The sequence below is a fragment of the Rissa tridactyla genome, chromosome 20 (assembly GCF_028500815.1).
Source record: "Rissa tridactyla isolate bRisTri1 chromosome 20, bRisTri1.patW.cur.20221130, whole genome shotgun sequence".
Lineage (NCBI taxonomy): Eukaryota > Metazoa > Chordata > Aves > Charadriiformes > Laridae > Rissa > Rissa tridactyla.
The window spans coordinates 6,562,097-6,584,848 of NC_071485.1; the positions used below are offsets into that span (position 1 = coordinate 6,562,097).

At 42.3% G+C, this 22,752-nt stretch overlaps 2 protein-coding genes across 5 annotated transcripts in view; one reads left to right on the forward strand and one right to left on the reverse strand.

Annotated features, from left to right (window-relative positions):
- The window catches only part of DOCK5 (dedicator of cytokinesis 5), a 113,279-nt gene extending 93,396 nt beyond the window's left edge, over positions 1-19,883 (forward strand). For 3 of the 4 annotated variants that reach the window (XM_054180746.1, XM_054180744.1, XM_054180747.1), the window contains 7 exons: positions 2,034-2,117; positions 2,912-3,049; positions 3,162-3,328; positions 4,119-4,296; positions 6,604-6,742; positions 8,223-8,338; positions 10,242-16,088. In XM_054180746.1, the coding sequence (XP_054036721.1) occupies positions 2,034-2,117; positions 2,912-3,049; positions 3,162-3,328; positions 4,119-4,296; positions 6,604-6,742; positions 8,223-8,338; positions 10,242-10,343 (924 nt within the window). In that variant the 3' untranslated portion in view covers positions 10,344-16,088. Of the gene's footprint in view, positions 1-2,033; positions 2,118-2,911; positions 3,050-3,161; positions 3,329-4,118; positions 4,297-6,603; positions 6,743-8,222; positions 8,339-10,241; positions 16,089-19,080 lie in introns of those variants that run through there. The other variant, XR_008463195.1, reaches the window with a different exon arrangement.
- On the reverse strand, positions 16,057-19,271 carry GNRH1 (gonadotropin releasing hormone 1). Its single transcript, XM_054180748.1, is given in 4 exon segments — positions 16,057-16,363; positions 18,384-18,479; positions 19,132-19,187; positions 19,190-19,271. Coding segments are annotated over 4 exon segments (276 nt in total). The 3' UTR covers positions 16,057-16,321.
- Positions 19,884-22,752: the final 2,869 nt, after the last annotated feature.

Consider the following 22,752-nt stretch of genomic DNA (forward strand, 5'->3'; position numbering starts at 1 on the left):
TGTAGCTCAGTCTGTTGACCTCTGCGGTGTTGAAAACCTGGATTTGAAACATGGGAGGTTCAGGTTCAGTTTTCAGCTATGACTCATAGTGCATTCTGTAGCTGTATCTGTGTGTTCGGAGCTCCAAGAGGAAGAGAAAAGAACAAAGATTTTTCACTGGACTGCACGGTGGAAAACCCCCACATCTTTAGTGTTTAGCTTTAGTGCTGTGCGTTGCCACGGAGAGGAATGATCCAGCCCTTTTGGGCTCCATTTACAGTGGTGATAACAACGTGATCCTGCCTCATGGGGGCATTGGGGTGCTTGGTCAGCCCAACGAACAGTGCAAGTAACAAAGACAAGCAAAAGAGTTAAATGCTTCTTCACTGTATTACTGCAGAATGGTAGGGCAAATGAGGATTTCTCTTTCCAGCAGATAATCTGTCTTTGGAGTCTTGCAGCAAAGAACATATATGTCAGGGAAAAGCAGTATTTTCTATCCAGATTTATTCAGTTGACTTCAGTTGAACAGTGTATGTTCTTCCTTTTTTGTGATGTTTAACTTAAGCTGTTTATTCCCAGTATCTAATGATAATATTCCCGGCACAAAATATATTACTTATTTCCATGAACTGAATGGATGGTGTTAAAACATACTTAATTCTTTTCAGATGTGTTCTAGTCACATGAAATGAAGTGCAAAAGTTAAATGGGAGAGGGTCTGATTTATCTGGGGTCTAACTCTGCTGATTCCAGAAGAGTTGCATACTTTGCAGGGCTGAATTTGGCCCTAAATCCTCCCATTTTATGAATTAAGGTTGACATAAAGTTTAGAATTACAAAAGTGGGAAAACAGTTAAAACTAGGAAACACAAAGTATCTGTAACCACATCTGGAAATACTCATTTCTGGTTCATATTTTCCTATTTCAAACTGAAGAACAGTACAGAACATTTGGCTTTTGTGGGCGGCTGAAATCTTGAGTTTTAATTGTTTCATTGTAGCCAAAAGCCAAAGTCTGCGTTTTTAACATGCACTTTCTTCTTGCAATAATTAAACACTTTCAAGACGAATCCGCTGGGACCTATCCGGCAGTCCTTTCGCAGGCTAACCTCTTCTTGACATCAGCCTTTTCCAGAGTCATAGCACCAGGCCTATAAACACTTGTACATACAGTCCAGTTAATGGAATGCAGAACTAAGAAATGCATGCAGAGGCTGAAACGGATCAGAGCCGCGTTTTAAAACCAAATGAAAAATTATTAGGGATTTTATCTAGGAAAAAGAAAAATGAAATTCTTCTGCCCGGGAATTGTGATACATTTCAATGCAATCCGATGTAACTGGCACAATTTTAAGGCTTTAGTCCAGGAAAAGTGTACTTGTGCTTGTCCAACTTTAAACCGATACCAGATTCTGTGGATTAAAGGTAAACACAGAAGAAGTGTAGACTAAAGGTGCTTTGTTGAATCAAACTGTGAGTCAAACTCTCAACGCAGTCTTTATTTCGGCTGAGTCTTCCTAACAAGCCCCAAGTGAAAATGTTGAAATAAGGGCCTAAATCATAGAACTTAAGGAAATTGCGGGCAGGTGATGCCCTGTTCACCTTTCTGCAGATGAGGTTTGTGTGTCACTGTGTGCTGCGGGGCACTGAATGCTAAAAATGAAAGAGATTTTTTGAAGCGAGAACTCAGAAGCTGGATCTGCTGCTCGCGCTTGAGCGACAAGTGGTGTGACCTTGGTTATTCCCATCAATACTGGTTGATGAGAAGGGATTTGGAATTGAAGAAAACTCTTCCAATGAAGTAACTTTTTCTTTATGGATCAGTGTTCACTGAAAAAATAGTAAAATTTGAGTTGTTATTTTATTAAAAAGTCTCTTTTCCCAGTTCTCAACAAATGGTTCTTTGTCCCTCAGCTTTGTGTCAGGGAGATATTAAAAACAAACTTTGCTTTGAGGAACAATGCCAACTAATTGCTTTTAAAGCACAGGGATCTTTCACTCAGCTGTGAAAGCAACGTAGTGTCTATGTCATCTTTTCTCTTTGCTTTCAGGCTTTTTTCACAGAGAAATATCTTCAAGAACATCCTGAAGATCAAGATAAAATTGAGATGCTTAAGCAGCAAATTGCTCTACAGGTATCATATTGGGAAAGACTGGGGAGCACCATGTGTGAGTGCAGATGGGTTTTCCAGCATCATTGTTTTGGAGAGATAATGCAGATAAATACTGTAAGAACCATCTGGATGTGTGTACAGTTGTTTGGTTTGGGTTTTTTTGGAGGAAACTGTCCTATACTAAAATTGTGGCCTAGACTGTTCCATGTACCTCATGTTGCTCTGAAATGGCATTCTGGAGTATTTGCCAACGTGGCATAGATTTTTCCCGCATGAGTGTAACAAAATATCTGTTACCTTTCATGAAAACATCAGACCTAATGTTTTGTCAGTCTGACCGTTGAAAGTTGTCTATTTTGACCTGCACAGCACTGAAAAATTGCTCTGTTTCTTTGGTAATGCACAATACATCCCTGCAGACCAGTTTTTACGTATTTCCACACAAGAGAGCCCGGTTAAAGCTACCTCACAACTGTACAGTTTTGGGGGCTGAGAAGTGATGCTCCAAAATTTAACGTTCTGCGATTTCCAAAGGAGAATATAGAATCTGAGTAGGGAACCATAGGTATAGGTTGGGGAAGTGTTCATGTTTCATGAACACATGGAGTTCTTCAAACATCAAGTTACTACAGTGTTACAAGTTAGTAGCTGAGCTTCTGTACTGTATGATTGCTTTTTTTGCCTCTGTAAGCTTAAAACATATTGCTTTAAGTCCTTTGATTGTATTTGAGATATGTAACATGCCTAGAATATCCTTTCCTGGAACAGGAGAGCTGATTTGTCCTTTCATAGCTTAATTTTGTTCCTCCTTTCAGATGCCGTTGTTGGCAGAAGGGATCAGGATCCATGGTGAGAAGCTGACGGAACAGCTGAAGCCTCTACATGACAGACTGACAGCCTGCTTCAAGGAGCTGAAGAAGAAGGTGGAGAAGCAGTACGGTGTAATAACTTTGGTAAGCGTACCTGGCTGTTCTGTGTTTCGCCTTAAAGAAACACAACTTTTCCCTTTCCCACTTGTGAGTGGGTTAGTGTTACGTGATTTATCACGATCGCATCTGTCTGCAGCCTCCTTCCCTCACCGAGAGGAAACAGAGCAGGTCAGGCTCTGTCGTGTTGCCCTATATCATGTCTTCCACGCTGAGGCGGCTCTCTGTCACATCTGTGGCGTCTTCTGTGGTCTCTACGTCTTCCACATCGTCTGATAGCACTTCCTCCAGACCAGGCTCAGACGGGTTAGTAATCAGCTTTTACGTGGGATTTACAAGAGTGGGGGTGTGCCTTTGCTGGAATTAGTTACTCTTAAAATGAAGATTTATTCCGTACACAATAGTAATACCTGTGCGTTTTAAGCTTTAAATGGAGGCCAATGCTGTTATTCTACTTTACAGACAGGGAGTTTGAAGCACAGGTAGGGATAATTCTGGGAACTAAACCCACAATTCTGTTCCTGGAGTCCTGGTTATCTACATGATACTGAAGAGGGATGGAGGCAGTGTATTTCAGATGCACACTATTTCTGTTTCCCGGGAATGCTGAAAAACAGAGGTATAACATACTACAAGGTAATTTAGTTTGTGGCCTGCAAAGAGGTGCATAGTCATATGGTACTTGTTCCACCTGCCTGTTTGCAGCTGCATGCATGGCATTAAAAGGAGCTGCTACGCATGGAAACATTCCTGTTGTTACTTCTCCGTAGGTCTAGTTTGCATCTGTGATGACCAGGGAGTCTAGGTGACTTGCTCAAGGTCACAGAGCAGACTCAGTGGCAGGGTTCAGCATCACATGCAGGTCTGGCTCCTTCCCAAGTAGATGACACTTTATTTGGTTTGTAAGGCATTATACTCAAAATTGCTAGGGTAACTTAGGAGCAGAAATCTTACTGAAAAATCCACGGTCATAACTCAGTTTTTCACATTAATCTCTTATGCAAACTAAGAGAGCAGAGCTTTTTACCAGGCAGTGCTTTAAATGTCTGATGGACTAATGTTTTGTGTTTTTTCACTCTTTCGGTGTGGGCCACAGATCTATTCTGGAGCCTCTCTTGGAGAGAAGAACATCAACAGCTTCCAGAGCTGAGGAACTGCCCATGAAAGATGATGGTGATAACCGGATTAGCAAACTGAAGCGGAAGGAGTGGAGTATTAGCAAGTCTCAGGTTATTGTAGAGAAGGAGCCAGAAACGGAACTGACTTCCAAAATGGTAAAAAAAAAAAAAAAAAAAAAAAAAAAAAGCAATAATAAAATCCACAGCAGGAGATTTTAGTGTTTCCGTTGCTTTCAGCCATGCTTGTGATGGGGAACTTCATTAAATAGCGGGAGGGGTTCAAATACCAAAGTCCTTGGTCATCTGAGTAATTCTTTTTTATTTGGAAAACTTGTGTCACAGACGGAACTGCAGCTTGGCTTAAGGTACAAACTGGAAGCAGCAGGCACTGATGTTTCATCTAGGTGCTTGGTGCCCTCCTTTCTTGCAGGAGTGGGGGACTGCGGGGTGCACTCAGGACAGCGTAGAATTGTTCTGGTTTTGTTGGAGCAAGCAGATGCTGCTAGCCCACTCAGAAATCCAGCTGGCAAGCCAGATGTTCAGCTGCTATCAGTCAGCATCACTGCACAAATCAAACGTCCTGCAAGGTGAAGATCAGTTTGATAGATCGGGGAGTTGAAAAGATGGTCTTGGTAGTTAGGTCACCAGCTTGGGAGTTGGAAAAACTGGTTCTTCCAGTCTGTACTCTGCTCCAGACCTCCTGTGTGAGGGCAGGAGTGTTTACTCCTTGAGCAAATTATTTTTGAAAGAGGAATAAAAGAGAATCTATACCCCCACGGGAGTGTTGTAACGAGGAATATGTGGGAGACTGTTAGGCATTCAGGTTGACAGTGGGATTCACAATGATCATCTAACGCAAACGAATAAGTTTCAGCCCAAAAGTAGAGTCGTATGACCTTGGAGTATTATCCTGATTTATGCTAAGGGTACGTTACATTATCAGAAGAGTATGTAAGAATTTAAGCATCTGAGTATTTAAGCTGGTGGCTCAGTCATGCTAATTTGACTTAACACAGGCTGCCTAAATAATGAGAAAACATGAGTTCTTCTATTTCCCTTTCCCTCCCAAGATCTCAACTGAGCCTGGCAGGAACAGGTTATGCTGCTATATATATTCAGGAATTCTCATCAAATCTGAGTGATGCTGCCAGTACTCGGAGTCTGCAGAATATTTATAAAAAGGGGAACCGCGGTTCTAAATCATGTCGTTGGTATTGACAGGCTTTCCACTCGAGGAAAATCTGGGGTTGTAAATATTAGTGGTTCAGGGGGCCTGGCCTTCTGTCTCTGGAAGAATTCAATGGGTTTAACCCACAAACTGCGATGTCAGCTGCTGATCGCTTTATTAAATAAAACTAGAGGGAAAAGGCCTGGGAGAAAGCCCGCTTATACCGACAGTTCGCTAGGACAGCGAGGCATGTCTGTCCCAGACTTTGCATTGCAGATAGCTGAGGATGCGAAACAGAACACCCACCCTCCCCTCTCCCCCCATATCTCTGAGGGCAAATTAATGTGTGATCAGCTTACTGAAGTGAACGAGCAGTTAAGGGTTATATTCGTGCTTAAGAACATTGCGAAGTACAGAAAGCTGTTTTTTATAGCTGGTCTGTTCCAAAGCTGCACAGTGGAGCACGAGAATTGGACAGACTGATTTTCTGTGGCTCTTGACGAAGCTGCTCGGGAGCTGGAAAACCAGAGGGGACCCAGGGCTTGCTGTATGGCCAGCAGCTTTCATCTTTGAGTTTTATATTCACTGTACACCAATGTGTGGTCCCTTCTGCGCAGTGAGAAATACCAAACTGCTCAATGATGGAGAATTGATCTCTAAAAGTAAGTGACAGACTGCTCTGTACAGCAGTAAACTAGTATTTAAAAGGACTGTAATACTCATAGACTCTTGGGACCATGGTCTGATGGTCTCACCATTTCAGTGAAGAGCACAGAGGACACATGTGACGCTGGAAGGAACTGGAACAACTCCCAAGTCCCACATGCAAGGGATTTGCTCTGTAAAGCCCAAAATAGACTTTTTTTCGCAGCCCTAAGGAGCTGGATGATACTGGCAGTTCTGACTTGCATCCAGAACTTAATCTTTTTTTTTTTTAATTCTTGTAAAGACTTTTTCCCAAAACTTGTTCACAGAACTGCTAGTCAAATCACAGCAATTTTTTAGCTTGACGTCTTCCCTTTTTAGTTAATACACTACGGTCATTAAAACCAGTTTACTATTGCTAGCCAGTTAGTAAGGTTCCACAGCAAACTGCATGTGTCAGCGTGTGCCTTTTGACATGGCTGAGCCAGTGCAGTGCTTTCACTCTTACGTTTCACCTGAATGCACCTTTCTCTCTTACGCGTAGCCTTTCTGGAGCACGTCGATGCCTTTGTGACAGGTCTGATTATCTGATACGTGTGCAGCAACCTTCCTGGCTTCTGACAGTTTTCTTTACTCTTTGTTTCAACCAGGGTATGTCAGGAAAAGCACAAAGGCCAAAGAGTCTTCAATTAGGAGACAACAGACTGACTTTGCTTCAGGGTTCTTCGCTCCAGCCATCAACGCCTCGCAGCCCACCACCCATCACTCCCAAAACCCCAAGAACCCAAAGTAAGTTCTGTTTATAGAGCAATCGCCACATCCTTCGGGGCAGTATCTGCAGCAGTAGGAATTACTTTATATTTGCTGAGGTAACCTCACTGGGGAGGGAGGGAGGGAGGAGCTGCTCTCAAGTAGTTCACAGAAAGTGACTCTGGGCTGTTAATGTTTGTAGATGTTTTTGTCAGGTAACAGAATTTGGCCATGTTACAAAAGGCTCTACGACCATACTTGTGACTCACATATATATCACTGGTTAAAATTAGTATATCAGATTAATGCCAGAGAAGCAGTTTTATCTTTTTCAGTTTCTTGTTTTCTCCTGTGTTGTGAAGAGGTACGTTAAACCTCAAGGTGAACATCACATCCAGTCACCGTAGATGCTTGTAAATGCGTCAAGTCAGAATGCTATAGCACATATAGAGGAATATCTTCTGTGAGTTCACTGCGTGGCACTGCATCAATCCAGCATGGTATTTTTGATCAGGTCTATGACAAAATTATCTGGGCAAGCCCTGAAGGCTTTGTTAATTAATGAACAACAACTCCTATCACATGGCAAAAAGTTTTAGGAGAAGTTGCTCTGCAGCTTGGAAACTCAGCTAATAAATGTAACACCTGAAAGAAAAGTTTATCTTGAAGAATTAGCAAAGTGCATATCCAGTAAGCTCTGTAGTTAATTTTGAAGCAATATATAAATATGGCTAAGGTAAAAATACAACTGTTGTGTCACCACTGACAACCTCCTTCCTTGCCGTTACATTTCTCACTCTGCCACTCTTTTAATAAAGGAACAGAAGTTCATATGTAGGACCTGACTGTCCTTCATCTTACGTTGATATAAATTCAGAATCCAGTGTAGATAATGAACTAAACTAGCATAAAACTCTGTGAGAGGATTAAAACCAAAAAATACCTATCAGGGTGGGTGGGGGACAGGGTGAGGAGACAGCCAGAAACCCTATAGGAACACCATATATAAACACAGGAATGCTATATGAAGAGAGATCTGTGAAAGCAACGTGAAACCTCACTCTTCTACTGAGCAAGTGGGTTTAATGGCCATTAGTAGCAGGACAGCTTCCCAGGAATTCTTCTGAAGTTTGGGTACTTATCTACTCCATCAACTGGAGTTAAAATCAAAGTGAATTCTCAGGTTGAGGCTCAGGCTGAAAGGAAACCCCATGGAACATGGCAGATGTGATAATGGATTCAATTTTGCATTCTCTCAGGCGTGCATTTTTCACATAAGCTTAGATTCATGTGATGAAGATAAAACTCTTCTGGGCATTTTGAACTTAAGGGAGGTAACAGCTGTGACTCTGCTTTGACATATCCATTCCTATTTAGCTGCTAAAGCAGTGAGCTGTTAGCAGATTGAAAGCACAAGATATTAAATGATTCTCCCTTAAAATTCTACATGGTCAATCCCATTTCCCATTCCTGTTCCGCCTACTTTAATGTCTTTTCTTATTATTGTTGTTGCTTCTAGGTTTTCCCTCATTGCAAGCTGATGGATTGGCAACCGCCAGCTTACAGAGTACCCCACCTCCACCTCCGCCCAAAAGCAAACCCTATGAGAATAGCAACCCGAGGAATTCTGTGGAGGTAAGGAAATGAGAGCTGACATTTTTTTGGAGAACAGCTTTTGAGAAAAAGACACCAGTGGAATTTTCCAAGCTGCTTCAAGGGTGGTGCTACTCAAAACTTGTCTAATCATTTTACTGGTACACTCCCTGAAACCACAAAAGAGTAAAAAGTTTTTTGCTTCAAGAGAAGGCTATCAAATGCAGTCCCATTTTATTTTTTTTTTCCCAAGTGGGAGTTGTGTTGTCCTTGGTTAGGCAAACTGTATGTGGGGGTGGGAAGCTATATTGAAAACAAACAAGTGCAATGATTGAAAAGTTTCAAAAACATGATCAACATGAAATAGCACAGTAATCTGGTCCTGAAAGAGAAGGGGGAAAAAAAATAATCGCACATTTTTAGGAATGATGAATGTCTCCTTTTGAGTGCTCAGCTCAGAAGAATCTAATTTTTCAAGGTATGAATCATTAGTCACTTAAAACAGCCTGTATTATATCACCATTTAGCCACAGCTTTTTTCTCAACTTCATGATGTTTGTTTCCTTCTAGGAACGTCAGATTTACACTTTTTTTTAATGCTGTGTCCCTAATCTTTCTCTTATGCTGTGGGATTCCAAATGGCTTGCAGATATTTAACATGCAGGTACCCTGGTCATTACGTCAGAATCGTTTCAGCTGCCTCTGAAATGTAGGTGCTTCTGACATGAGGCTGGAATTGCTTACCAGCGCACAGCAACAGAAAGCATCCTTTTGTAACGGTGGAAGGGGTGGATGTCTTCCCCAGTCCAATTTGCAAAGAGGATTTATGAGTACCTTAGTGAGATGAACTGGAATTTGACCAAAAAGAATTTAAAGAATGATCGCACTTAACTTACCTCTGACAGCACAGGAAGACAACACAACAGCTGATCACTTCGTTCTGTTAGAGAGAGGTGACACTGGCATAAAGCCTTGAAGCTTGGGTAAATAAAGAGGTTTTCTACTTTGCCCTTCATTTGGTCAGGGCCGACTGCCCTTCTGAAAAGGGGCAGTGTAGCTTCTGGGGGCGGGGGGGTGAAAGGCGGAAATATGCCAGCTCTAGGTATGCTGTGGGGAGTCACTGGTTGAAGAGGATTAATAAAAGAGCCTCCTTCCCTGGAGTCTTGTAAGAAAACTAATTACTAACATGTTGTGGCTTGCAACATTGACCTTGGCTTGCAGCCAAATGAAAAGGATTCAAAGGGCTGTAAAGAGAGATTGTGAAAGTATTTTCTGAAGGGTTTTGTTATGTTGTTGTTTGTTGTAAAGTTGACTCTGTTCTCCTTCAGTTAAAATAATCCTGAAATCTGGACAGTTTTGGCCAAGGAAGTGGTGACCCACACGAGCTTCTTGTTCGCCTGGCCTTTCGCATCTCATTCATTTACAGATGCCCCTTAAAACAAGCAGAGAGCCAACGTGAGAGAGCCCACTACTGCAGTTCTCTGCAAGAACTTGGAGTTCGTTGTACCATTCTGATTTGGAAGCGTTTTACGTCCTTTTGGCCCCTACTCGGTGCAACTCATCAAGCCAGCAAGATAAAAATAGTTGAATTTTGAAACCTTGAGAGAAATGGGTTTATTGCCATTTTCCTGATAAACAAAAGGTGGGACAGAGGGACAAATGGCTCTGGCTCGAAGTCAGGCTGCAGGTTGGAAGCAACTAAAGCATATTCTAGCAACTGAAATCGATCTGCTTTTGTTATCTCCTGGGGATGTGTCCTCGTTTGCCCCTGTCATTGGTTGCATGTAATGCTGAGAGGATATTGAGCATCTGAATTCAAAGATTTGGTCCTGAAAGATACACGAAGTAGTACAGGACCTTTTGGATTTCTTGCTTGGTAAAACAAAATGTATTAACTTGCCAGTAATGGTTCATTTTTCTGTGTGTTTTCGTTTTATCTTCTCAGGTTGCTCCACCACTACCCAGCAGACGTGAAGCCAAACCTCCCCCTCCACCCCCAAAAACCAGAAAATCCAGCGTTGCCTCTTCAGAGCAAGGATTGCAGTGAGGATCACATCTTGCTGGTGTAACGGCGAGCGCCTAGAGTGAAACAGCTGCTTTCTTTTTACTGACATGCTGGGGCTCTCTGACCCTAAGGACTAGTGATTTCACCTGCCATTCCATTCCCTCCCCTTGGAGTTTTCTTTGGGAAATACCAAAAGGAACTGTTATTGAGACTGTATTCCCAACCTCTGGTTTACCTTTCCAGTACGAGACACTAATCACGGAGCAGGAGAAGTCGCCTGACTGGAATTCTTGTCTGTCTTAGTCTTGTCTGTCCCGAGTTTTTTCACTGATGCAATTTCAGCAGCTCATTCCTAGTGTAAATCTGTCACAGTAGTGATTTGAAGCAGTGTTTGAACCAAGGTAAGCCACACCAGTATGAGGAGAGTCCTACAGCGTTTTCACCCAAGTTCATTTCAGCTTTCCAGCTGTACTCGCACACGGATCCCTCCTCCTGCCCCTGGAGTGTAGCCAAGCCCTGGTTTGCGTGGAGTGAAACAAGTCGCAGCCGTTCCGAAGTCGTGAAGTGTCGGCTCCTGAGATGTCAGGTGCCGGTGTATGATGTGCAGTCTCCTAAGATTCTTGATTGCAGGCAGAGACCTGAGCATAGTTAGCAGAATAAGAAGTCTCTTACTTTCTGCTAGTCATCATAGGTATTTAAGATGCAGTGCAGACGTTCTGCCTTACACCGTCTCTGCTCGAGTGGTGGCGGTTGCTCGCTCCCAATGGAGAGCTTAGGTTCCGCAGTACTTTGTCGTAATTTCGCTGTTGATTCTGGTTTTAACGCTAAGGAGGAGTTGATATTCCTCCCTGAATTGTGTTACCTACTTGGTTTGTACTTGCATCTGGGGCTTGGTGCAGTATTTCGTCGTTGTCCTTTTTAATAGGGTGTAAGAAGCTGCTTCTCTCCTCTGACTGTGTGAGAAGAATAGAAGCTGCGTCGATACCAGCGCTGGACTGGTACCAGCAACATGGAGAGGATGGAGTGTGCAAAACTAGTTATACACCCTGACCTCAGAAACAAACTCTGGTAGTTACTGTAACCTTTACTTTGCTGGGCAAATTCACACAAATATAAATAATTCTAATCCTCTTTTTTTTTTTTTTTTTTTTCCCCTGCACCCCTTTGTGGTGGTACTTGCACTTTGTTTTCCAGCCTTAGGTTTTTAACAGCCACTAGGCTTTAAGGAGCCATTTAGATCCGAGGTGCATGTGAAAAACTTGACAATTAACCACCTACTTTCCTGTTGCTTGGATTACTCCAGCTCTGCAGCTTTTCTCTCCTTGGAGGATAGGAAAATCTGTTTAAATTCTTCTTTTAGTTATTTGTTCCCTGCTTTGTCCGGATGTCAGCATCAGTCTTTCTGTTTGTATAGAGAAAAAATGACATGATCTTAGGTTTTAATGTTTTCAAATTCACGTGATCCATGCAGAGAAGGGCTGTTGCCCGCTGTTAGAATAGCCTGTGCTCCCAGTTGCATAGTGACCAAAAATTCAACATAAATATTATTGTTATTTATGGACCAGATGGGTCTTAGACACAGCACTCCTCTGTGCCTGAGCTGCCACTGGAAGCTTGCTGGCAAAAAACGGGACATCACCATTTGTGATTAATACTCCTAATGTTGGCAGATGCATTTTGCACCTTTCCGAGCTGCCCCCCTGGCTGGGGCTTGCTCTTCTGCAGCAGGTTTACGGGCAGTTCCTGCAGCACTTAAGCAGAAGACAATTCAGTTTAAAATTCTCTTGCAAAGTCTATTTCTACTCTGTGCTACTCTTAGGGGATCTAGATGACTCCAAAGATAGTTACAGCAGCTCTTTTTTTGCTGTGTGGAGCAGGACTTTCCTAAACTGCCTGTTTCAAAATGGTGAAGAACTTCACTGTTGTCTTTCCAAGCTACGTAATTTAAACTTTCTTTATACATCCCCCAGAGTTGCAGCTGTTGGTGCCACATTCCCAGCAGCTGAAAAGCCAGTGGAGTTTAGGATTTTCTTGATTTGTAAGTTATTCTCTTGTCACATTCAGGCAGAATATTTTGCCGTGCTATTCTGCCTGGCCTATTTATAAACATCGCTCTGACGTGGCTGTTGTTTTTCACTGGTGTTTTCCAGGGAAGGAGGAAAAAAAAAAAATCACTCGTCATTGTTGTTCCCTCTCACTATGGAAGGCAGGAAACACAGGAGTTTGCTTGTGAAGTTCATATTCAAACTTTTTGGAAAGTTCAGCATTTTTTAAAACTCATCATGAAGAGGGACGAGCTGAGGAATTTGTGTCCAAGTTTATTTCTGAACCTATACAAAATTTTGGCTGTTTGGTTACAGTCTGTGGCCTGTTTATTCATCAGTGGTATTGATGAAGATTCTGCCATGGGCTCGCTCTTCCAGGAGATGATTGTGCTTGTTAACGGTAGCTATCATTTAGCTTCTGATTATCTGGTAGAAGTTGGAGATGCACTGAAACCCCTGCTGAGGATGCTGCTTACAGTAGTAAATACAAATACTGTTGCACTGGGGTTTTGTAGACCACTGCACTGTTATTCTGCTCACGTGACTTAAATGGGTTTCATCACCTTAGTGAAAAATTGAAGTTCGTTAAACCTAATGAAAGCTTTTCTCAGCAAAGCCTTTTCCAGGGAAAAACCAAGCCAGTGAAACCCTAGGTGTTTTGTTCGGACTAAAGTAGTCCTTTCTTTTCGTCTTATGTGTTCCTTTGGCTTCAGTGTGACTCCAGTTAAAGAAACCTGCAGAAGCTGCGTCTGCGTTGCTGCCTGCGGGGCTCTCTACAACAGATTTGCTTTCATCAAAGGGTCGTATCGCATTCACATCACAAACCGGGTTGGAGACATTTTGGAAGTTGCACTGTAGTCACATCACATACATCCGCGGTCACGTTGTGCTACGGTGCACATACAGCTCTCTCCTGGGCTCTTCCCTTCTCGGGGGAAATCTTTGAAACCTTTCCGGACAACTTGACCGTGGTTCACCCCCTCTCTCTGGTGCATTGTAGGACTTGTCAGCTGCACATTATGTTCTTGGACATAAACGCTGCTTGACTTGAAAACCACAGGGTTTTCTTGTGTCTCATTTTTTTTTTTGTCCGCTTCTTCCTCTTCTCCTGTCTTCCTTCTGCTGCACATGCAAACTAAAGGACCCTCTGAAACTCTTCACTTGAACAAGAACTTTTGTTTTCGGTGAGAATTTTGCTTTTGGCAGAACGGCAGGATGTGGTCTGAATTGTAGAAAAGTACGTATTAATACCACCTATTGTTAATTCAGTGCCTTTCCCCATTCTGCATCTGCCTCATTCTTGGGTGCATTTCCTTTTCAGAGCAGGTTGGCCTTTAACTCCTTTGGTAGGTCAGCAGAAACGGAGGCGGCTGTGTAGGAATCCCAGCTAAAGCTTTGTCTGTCGTGGGTAAACAAACTAGCTATCAGGTTTGGTTCCAAGTGACTTTTGAGTCTTATTTCCCGACCATTTTGATCTGCTTTAATAACTTTAACTCGTAGATGTACCTTGTGCATTCAGCATTCAGTTTTCTTAAATGTGTTACTGACTGGTGTGGGGAGGGTTCTGTTCGTGGCGGCTGTAAGGCAGCATAGTTTGCCTAGACGTACAAGATGGAATTTCTGTCCTGTGCGTGATTTAGGGCTTCATGCCAGTTTTAGAAAAAACCACTGTCTTCTACATGTCACATTTTTAAAGGCAATTGGGCGTTTAAGTGTGTCAATAAGCATGGGGCCTGACTGATTTTAATTAAGTGGAATTAAGTGCCCACACTTATGAGAAATCCCACCAGACCCCTGATTTATTTTTTTTTCCAAGTGTTCTGCTCTTTGCTACAGGACCTACCTGACTTAAGTTCTGAGATTTCATTTTCAGAGACAATTTAAGATCTCACTGCTTAGTTTTCAAAATGAGAATCATCTTTCCATGTTAATTAGATGCTTTTGGGAACGTCGTCTGATGTCTTGTAAACGGGAGCAGGAGAACGGTCCATAATGATGTCATCTCTGCATACCAGAAATGAAAGCAAAGAGCAGCCTTTCTACCCAATGCATAGTTTTGAATAAAACAAAATCTCAAAGTGAAATATCCACTCTGCAGAGAAGCCAAAATCTAATCCCATTTCATAGCCATGCTGTTCAAAGCCAGTGTTAAATTTCAAGACTTTAGAGGATTTATTTTTTTCTTTGGAGAAATATGCTCAACACTTGTTTTCTGGAGCTTTTAATTAAAATTTGTCATGCTGTGATAAATTCCTTTAAAAATGTTACAGGCTCTAATCCACATCAGGGGAAGAGAGAAACAGACAGCTTTCCATTTCAGTGGATTATTGGCTTAGGAAAGGACACCGATTCCAGTGAGAGCAGCTCTCTGATCTGCAGTGGCAGAAGCTCCCGTAACGTATATGCAGTGGTTGTTGAGAACCTGCGTCTAATAACCTTCCCACTCTGCAGCCCAGCGTGTGCTCCACAGATCCACAGTGAGTTAGACTTGTAGTGATAACGGCCCAGACTCTCACATTTTCTCTCCTTATTTATTTTTATAATTGTAAATGGAAATAAATAAGTTTAAGACATCTGTAATTTAACTGTAATCTTTTTCATAGTGAAAACATTCCTGACCTGTTACTGCGACCTTCTTTCATTTTTCTTTTCCTTTCAATTAAAAGCTTCTCTATCTTATTGTTGCAGACCAAATTATCTAGTGGACCGGGGTGAGCTTTTTGTAGGACTACATCAGAAAGAAAAAGTAAAAAAATAATGTGATTTCATTGATTGCCTGGCAGCAGATGGGCTTTTCAAAAGCACATGAGGTTCAGCTAATTCTGCTCCTGTTAACATTGAAGCACCTTTAGGAGAGTTTGGTGGGCGCTGTAGCATGCAAAAGAGAGTCATGAATTCGGAAGTAGAGGAGCTTAACAAAAAGTGCAAAGCAGCTGCATATGCTGTATTTTTCTGACTGTTCTCATTTAAGGCTGTCGTTGAAATCTCTGGACGTGTGTGACTGCGTACTTTGGACCTGTTTTTCACATGCATGGTCTGCAGTTTTTGTGGGTGTTTTTTTTTTTTTTTTTTTTTTTTTAAAACAGAGGTGTAAGTCCCTCAGCAGCTCTGAAAGTCAGCCCCAACCCCATGGTATTAATTGATGTAGTTTTTCATTGTTGGTATTACAAAGGTTTAATGACATGATAAACCTTGGGACATGTTTGTCTTGAATTTGGAAGAATATGGATGTTGTGTAACATGTTTTTGTGAGTGTTTTGAGATGCTGGATGTGACGGCTTAGTTAGAAAACCCACCTCTGCAGACTGCAAATACCTTCCCTGTTTTTTTTCTCTTTTCTTTTAGTCCTCTGCAATTGAATCAGCAAAAATACAGCTTTTAAACTGGCTCTGAAGGAAGAGTAGGAGCTAAGCTTTGGAGAGGGATTCTGCATCTCTCTGGGTAAATGACACATGATTCACTAAGTCTGTAAAGCAAGGTGTATAAATTTTCATGTTTTTTAAAATGTATTAACTGCTGTAAAGTTTGTAAATACCTTTTTAAAATAAATGTAGTTTTTATGAGTGAATGAGTGAAAAAAGAGCATGGAAAAATGTTTTGTAGGTGGACTACTGAAGTGCGAGTGGAATTACATTGCAACAGTAAGTTTATTATTGATTTTTAACAAAGTTGTGTTAGTGTTTAATCCAGAGTGAGATCAGACAGTTCCTTTGTCCCGGCATTGTCTGTACGTGCGAAACAAATGCTGTCGCGTCCGAGTTGTCGTTGCAGGACACAAAGCAGACCCTGTGCTGCTCAGTCCCCTTTACATACAAGCTAGCGATCTACACAACAGTCATCTTCTACTATTAAATGCAACTTCAGAGTATTTATTCACATAATGCAATCTAAGCAAAGGCCATTTGAAGAGGAATTGATTTTAACATCGCTTTGAAATTTTATTCTGGGTCCATTGTTCCATTTGGCTTTGTGGGTTTAAATCTTCTTGCGTCTAGCTTCTCCTTCCATCAGACTTTCCTGTAAATACACATCATAGACATCTTTTAAAGAGAAGAAATAACTTTGATGATGGAATGTTAAAGCCTGGTCAGATGCTAAAATATTCATGTTGTGGCCTCCATTGGAAGGAGGATTAGAATGACATAAATCTGACCCGAGGCGATCTCTCTGCCACCTGCCCGTGGATCTGATCATGGGGTATAATGTAACTGACACTTAGAATGGCCCTTTTCATCCCAACGTGCGTGACCAGCTTTACATCTGTTAACGGCTCCACCGCTGCAGCAGGGCTCGGAGTGCAACCCAGCAGCTGTTGAACCCTGCGCTTCGACAGCAGTTTAGGACAAGAAGCACGAACTCGCACAAAGCGTCAGTATGTGGAACGTCTCTGTGAGCTTAAGCAGTTGGCCAAGAGAGCAGAGACAAGAACGCTGTGCTTGCCAGAGCATTACAGGGGCGTTATGGAGGGGCACAGTTGTCCTGTCACCGTTCTCTGTGTACCTTAGTACTGCTCGAATGGAAATCGCGTTCCTCTGTCACATCCTGCTGGCTCTGGTCTCCTACTTGACTATTTATTTACGTTCTTACCTCAGAGCTGAAAGCCTGAGGTGTTTTGGATAGATGCGCTGTCTGAATATGTTATTTTTTCCCCTTATGTGTCTCAGCTAGGTGTGTTTTTGTTTGTGCTCACTACCAGCTTCTCCAGGAAACGATGAAGATAACTTGAAAAGTTTTTCCATGGGGTGGACCATTTCCAGACAGCTCCCCTTTCATGGCATAATATTCCTGTAGCAACTCCAGGAATGTGTTACATTGGAAAAGATGCATCTGGAAAAGGTTTAATTTGTTTTCAATGTCATTAAGCAGCTAGAAGTAAGAAGACCACATAGTTCAGACTATGCTACAGGAGTAAGTCGTGCAAACTCGGTGGTTGATGCAGAGGCTTAGAGGTTTTTACATTTATGTGCAAGATTACCAGCAATTTTTGAGCAAAGCTAAGGATCTGATTTTGGGGGGTGCCTTCAGCTCTGCAAAAAAAGGCGAAGTTGCCCTCAGTGAGCAAGAAGTATCAAGGACTCATTTCAAATATCCTGATAAGTATTCTGGTATCTTTTCCTGCCTAACATAGTCTCTTGCAGTAAAACACAAAAAAGAGTCGAAACATATTAAGTTACTGTTGCTGGATCTTCATTGTGCAAGTTAGTGCTACTGGAAGCCACGGTCATGGACAAAGATTCCATTTTATGATCAGTACAAATGGGATTAACGATGACCTAAAAAATAGATATATTTTTAGGTAGTTTTGTTAGTTTCTGTACAAAAATCCAATGGAAGTCAAACTCTGACCTGTCTGTGTTACTGTGTTCAGGAGCCTTGATTGAGGGCAGGTTCCTCAGCGAAAGGCTAGCGTGCATACTGGAAACTTTGGTCTTGGCTTCCAAAACGAAGTAGAGATTGAGCGTTTCAACGTCTAGGACAGCGCAGAGACACTTCCCACAAAGTGGTGACCATCTGGCCTGATCAAGTTGTTGCTATATTAATTCAAGAGCACATTTTTTGCTTGAGAGTATTCTTTCTATGGCAGTTAGTGTGTGTGCGAAGTCTCTGCTGTCACTGCATTAGAGCATCTAATGGAAAATGCATTTCCCAGTCTGGGGATCTTGGGAGCAGCAGCTTCCATATGGCTGGATCCTTCAGCTGGCAAAGTGCGCCTTTGAAGTTAAGCATCTGTGAATGCTGCATAGATTTGTACTGAGGTAGAATGGTGCTTGACTTTATTTTTTTTTTTTAATTTAGTGAGTAATGACGTTGCTACAACGGGAGCATAGAATAACGTAGCCCTGTGCTAGGACTGTAACCCTGAGGAATGGAGGGTGATGCAGACAATAAGGGCAGAGCCACTATTGCCACATGTGAACTAAACTTACGTGTCACCTCCTCCTCCACCACCTTTTTCTTCTTCCCTTCATGGACATTCTCAGCCTGGACCAGTCCCCTAATTTTCCCATAGCGATAAAAGAAAAAACGTATTACTTACCATGGCTTCCATCAGCTCACCGAGCCTGGAGTGCTGCTCCGAGCCTGGGCATTCAGTCCTCTGCGCTTCCCCTGACTTCTCCATTTCGTTTGCAATCTGAATTGGGAAGTGATACAGCTGTCGTGAACGGAGACTTTTCTGCTAAAGCAACTCTACCCTAGTTATGGGTGAAGATGAAACTCTTCCACTGCACGACTTGAATTCACCTCTTCCCAGGTTCTGGGCTCGCGTGACAGCACGCTCCAACGCAGGGTGCCGGAATGGCTGCTGTGACGGACTGCACACGGAGTGGGAGAAAGGATGGGAAAGCCACTGGTGGAAAGAACCTTCCACATCTGCTTTGTCATTTAATTGCATACCATCTAATCGGTTACCACGTGACAGCTGCCCACTGGCACATCCTCGGTGGAGCGAAGGAATGTTGTCAGGAAACAGCCCGTGGGAGCGTTGGCTGGAATTTTGGGAGAGGGTGAAACCAGGTTGAACCTGGAACTCAAACGCCCGTCTCTCCTCTAGAGCAGGCTGCCCAGGCGCTCCTCTCTTCTTTATGCAAGGCTGTCAAATCTCATCTTAGACTAATGCCAATTACTTTCTAATTACTGCTTTAAAAAAATGTGCACACGTGTGTTTGGAGGGGAAGAGACAGATGTTTACAGTAAGGCCCATGTCACCCCCTTTTTGCTTGCGTCTTTTACAGATACGGGATCCCAGCTAAACCAAGAGGCTTGGTTTTACAGTCTTGACCTACCTCTTGAAATGATTCTACCGGGTTCTCGGCGTTCCTTTTTCCTCCTGGCTGCAGGCGTAAGACCAGTGTTGACCCGAGCAGATTTCCACAGACATGACAAACAGGAGGACGCTGACAAAGATCTTCCTGAACTTCTCCATCCTGCGAGAGAACAAAACATCTTTCTGATCATAATGACATTACAGCTCCCTTTTTATCCTGTAGAATTATGGAAATGTTATGTTTCTGGATCTCCAGTCCTCATCTTCTGCACCCCGGCAGCCTATGTGTGAGCCACAGCTGGATTTTGAGCCTCTCAAAGTGTGGAGTAGCTCATTATAAAGAGATTTAGCATCTGAAAAATTTGGATGAAGATCTAAATTAGGATTTTCGAACACCCTTTCAGTGTTTGAGGAATGTCTGGACCTCAAAGGTTCCATGAAAGTCCCTGTTGATATTTGACAGATGTGTTCAGTTTAGCCGCTTTCTGTTCTAATGTCCCTGCTCCTTTAAAAGTGCTCTTTGCAGCCTCTTCTAATGCAAGTTTCTGCTAATTCAAGCATCTGTAAGCACTGAATAAGTAAAAAGGGACCGTGGTATGTTGTTCAAGCACGTTACCTGCTTGCTGAGAGAGCTTGCAGAATAACTCCAGCTCTTCTCCGTTGGAAAATGTCCTGCAAAGTACGCTCGTCGTCTCACTTTATATACACCCACCCCACCACCAAAGCTCTCACAGCAGGTGACTTTATCTGATTCTATCTCACAGGCTGCAATTTTCTTCTTAAAATTGCTGTAATGCAGCGGAAGTAAAGCACATAATTGGAACACCCCTGGTGTAAGCTGTTAAATTGAGCTGTTTTCTCCAAGACCCATAAAAGTAACAGTCTTTCTTTTAAGAGGTTTTAAATCCGACATCCAAACCCAGCTGACTGCTCTTGCCCTGTGGAAAATACACAATCTTTTCTTTTGGCGACTTCTGATTTTTAAGTAAAATTTTGGGGGTGAGTTTGAATTTGTTGAGAAATGAAATGGATGAGGAATTCAGCTTAGGCTCCGTCTCTGGCTGGCAGGCGTGAAGGTGCGTCACAAGCGCAGAGAGCGTTTTGTGTGCTCCTTTCCAAGCCCTTAATGTTTAAATTAAAGCGCCTTGATATTCTTTGCTCTATAAAATGCAAAGTAGTATTAAACCGATCAAATGGAGAAGTGTATTAGACTGTAAACTTGCTTTGTTGTCATGATGGAGTCTCTCTCATAAATAAGACTCCCAGACACTGTTGTTATTTTGGATTTGTATATATATGTATGTGTCTGTGTATCTGTGTTCTTCATTCTTGAGAGTCTATGCGCTGCAGTTTTATAAAGGAGCTGATAGCTATTTGCATGCAGGAGTTAAATTCAGGAATTTTGACTACAGAAATATAATTTTTTAACTTTTATTTTTTTATCCACCCGGCAGCTATTTTCACTTGCTGTGCACTCTTCTACGTGCAATTGAGGGTATCATGTTTAGTGTTCTTCAGACAGCTTCTCTTCCTGCTCCCGTGACCTCTTTGAGATTAATGGATTGAAAGTAGTTTAATAAGTAAATAATTTCAGGAGGATTTAGTGACTCTGGCAAAGAGTAATCCTTCCTGCTCTAATGCTCCTCCTACTCATGGCGAGAGTGGCCAACATTGAACTTGGGCTGAGAAACTGATCAAGCTGTGAAAATAGTTTGTTTCAGTGGGAGAAGTGTCACCTGGGCGTAGGCGCGTCACTTCAGAGGTGAGATTTTCCTCTATCGGTGGTTTAAGACGCCTTCCTTCCCTGATGAGCCTAGCAGAAATTAAAGTTACTTAAAGATAAATAGACGACTTTGCTCATCCTGAGGGATGACATTTAGAGAGAGAAGGGGGCCTGCTTAGCCCAATAATTGCGCCTTTTATCAACCCACCATTTTAAGCCAGGCGTGATGACGGCATCATGCCCTTAATGACGGCAAACCCTTAATGACAGCCAACCTGTAACATCTTCCAGCAGCTGCTTCTGCAGAGGTTTCTGTTCCAGCTCCAGAGCTCACCTACCAGAAGCTGGGTTTTATCGTGTGACCTCTCTTTAGTTTGCAGACACTGGAATACTGTTATACACACTTTTCAGAAGAGCTCCCAGACCTTCAAGTGCACTAGTTTTTCTATTCCGGGGACAGAAGCCTGAATGCCTGCCATTGCTGTTAAGGACCTACGTGGAAGTCTAGGACTTATTAGGAAAACCTGGGTTTGTGGATGCCCATCCCAAGAATCAAGACCTCTCTTTTATCAGAAGTGTTGGAAAGGGATACCTTTACTGGGTCTCTCAGGCTTTTGAGACAGCATTCCTAACCCAAAGAAGTGTTCTGGAGGTGAGAAAGTGAAGAAAGAACTAGATTTTTTCCCCACTTTTGTTCTCAAGGAGCCCTACAGCACTTACAGAGACGTGCTGTGTTTGTGTTACCACTGTTGTGCCAGTCTGAGACTGAAATCATGAGCACTTTCTCCCTGGGCTTTCCCACGTCCTTTTTAAGGCAGTTTAGCTGCTTGTGCTGTGTGATGGTTATCTCCAACGCAGAAAGAGTGTTTTAAATAGTGCACACACCTATGTAAATTGTGGTTAACAACTTCTGACTCCGACTATTTTATTAAGCAAATATGAAGGGTGGGGCCAAAGAAAAACTGAAGTGTTGGGGATAAATGACAGGTCAAAAAACCCCATGAAAGTTCTCAAATTGAATGTATGAGAAACGCTGCAGCCATCCCCACAACAGGAGGTATGCTTACTCCTCCTGCGAGCAGGTGAGCTTTAGTGCAAAAGTAGGGACATCTAAAACTCCGTCTTCTCATAAAGTAAGCACTCAAGCGTGGACAATTCCTAGTTTACAGTAAGTATTCCGTTTGAGAAAGCACTGGTTACGTACAAGTCCAACTGAGTTGGGCAAAACCAACTTCAGCAACAATATTTTTAAGTTTGTATCCAAGGAGCTATCAAAGTTAAAAGCTAATTTTTTTCTTTTTTTCTAACTTGCTGCCCTTCCCATAGAAATCAGGTAAGATTGAGATTATTATTTTTAAATTAAGACAACCAAGACACTTTTACATTTCACACTTTTATTAATGCAATTTAAATTAGGCTGGAACCTGCAATTTCTGAATAGGCCGCTTTGGGCTATTCATACAGCTTTGTCATAGCAAAAGAGGTACCTTAAATTCATCTGTGAATGAATGATGCCACATGCTGTGATTATTCAAAACATAGTGCTTCAGTGAAAGTTCAAATATATTTTATACACAGTGATTATGAAAATAGATTTTTTCCATACAATATTTTACTTCTGCCAGCTACAAAATATGGTAAAGAAAAATAATTCATTTATTTCTCTAGCCCTAAGAATCTTCTTCTACTGCAACATATACACCACTCTCAATGAAAGCGATGAGGTGGGAGAAAGGACTCCAAAATCACGCTGAAATATTTCCCTTGAATCTACAGGTGCATTTCACCAGGATCTGGTGTTGTCCTAGAGCCAGATCAAGAGGCCTGGGAATCTGGAGGAAATAAAATCCCAATTCTGAACTACACGGCGGTGGGATTTTGAGTCCTGCAAGTTCATGTCGTGTGCCTGAGTCAACT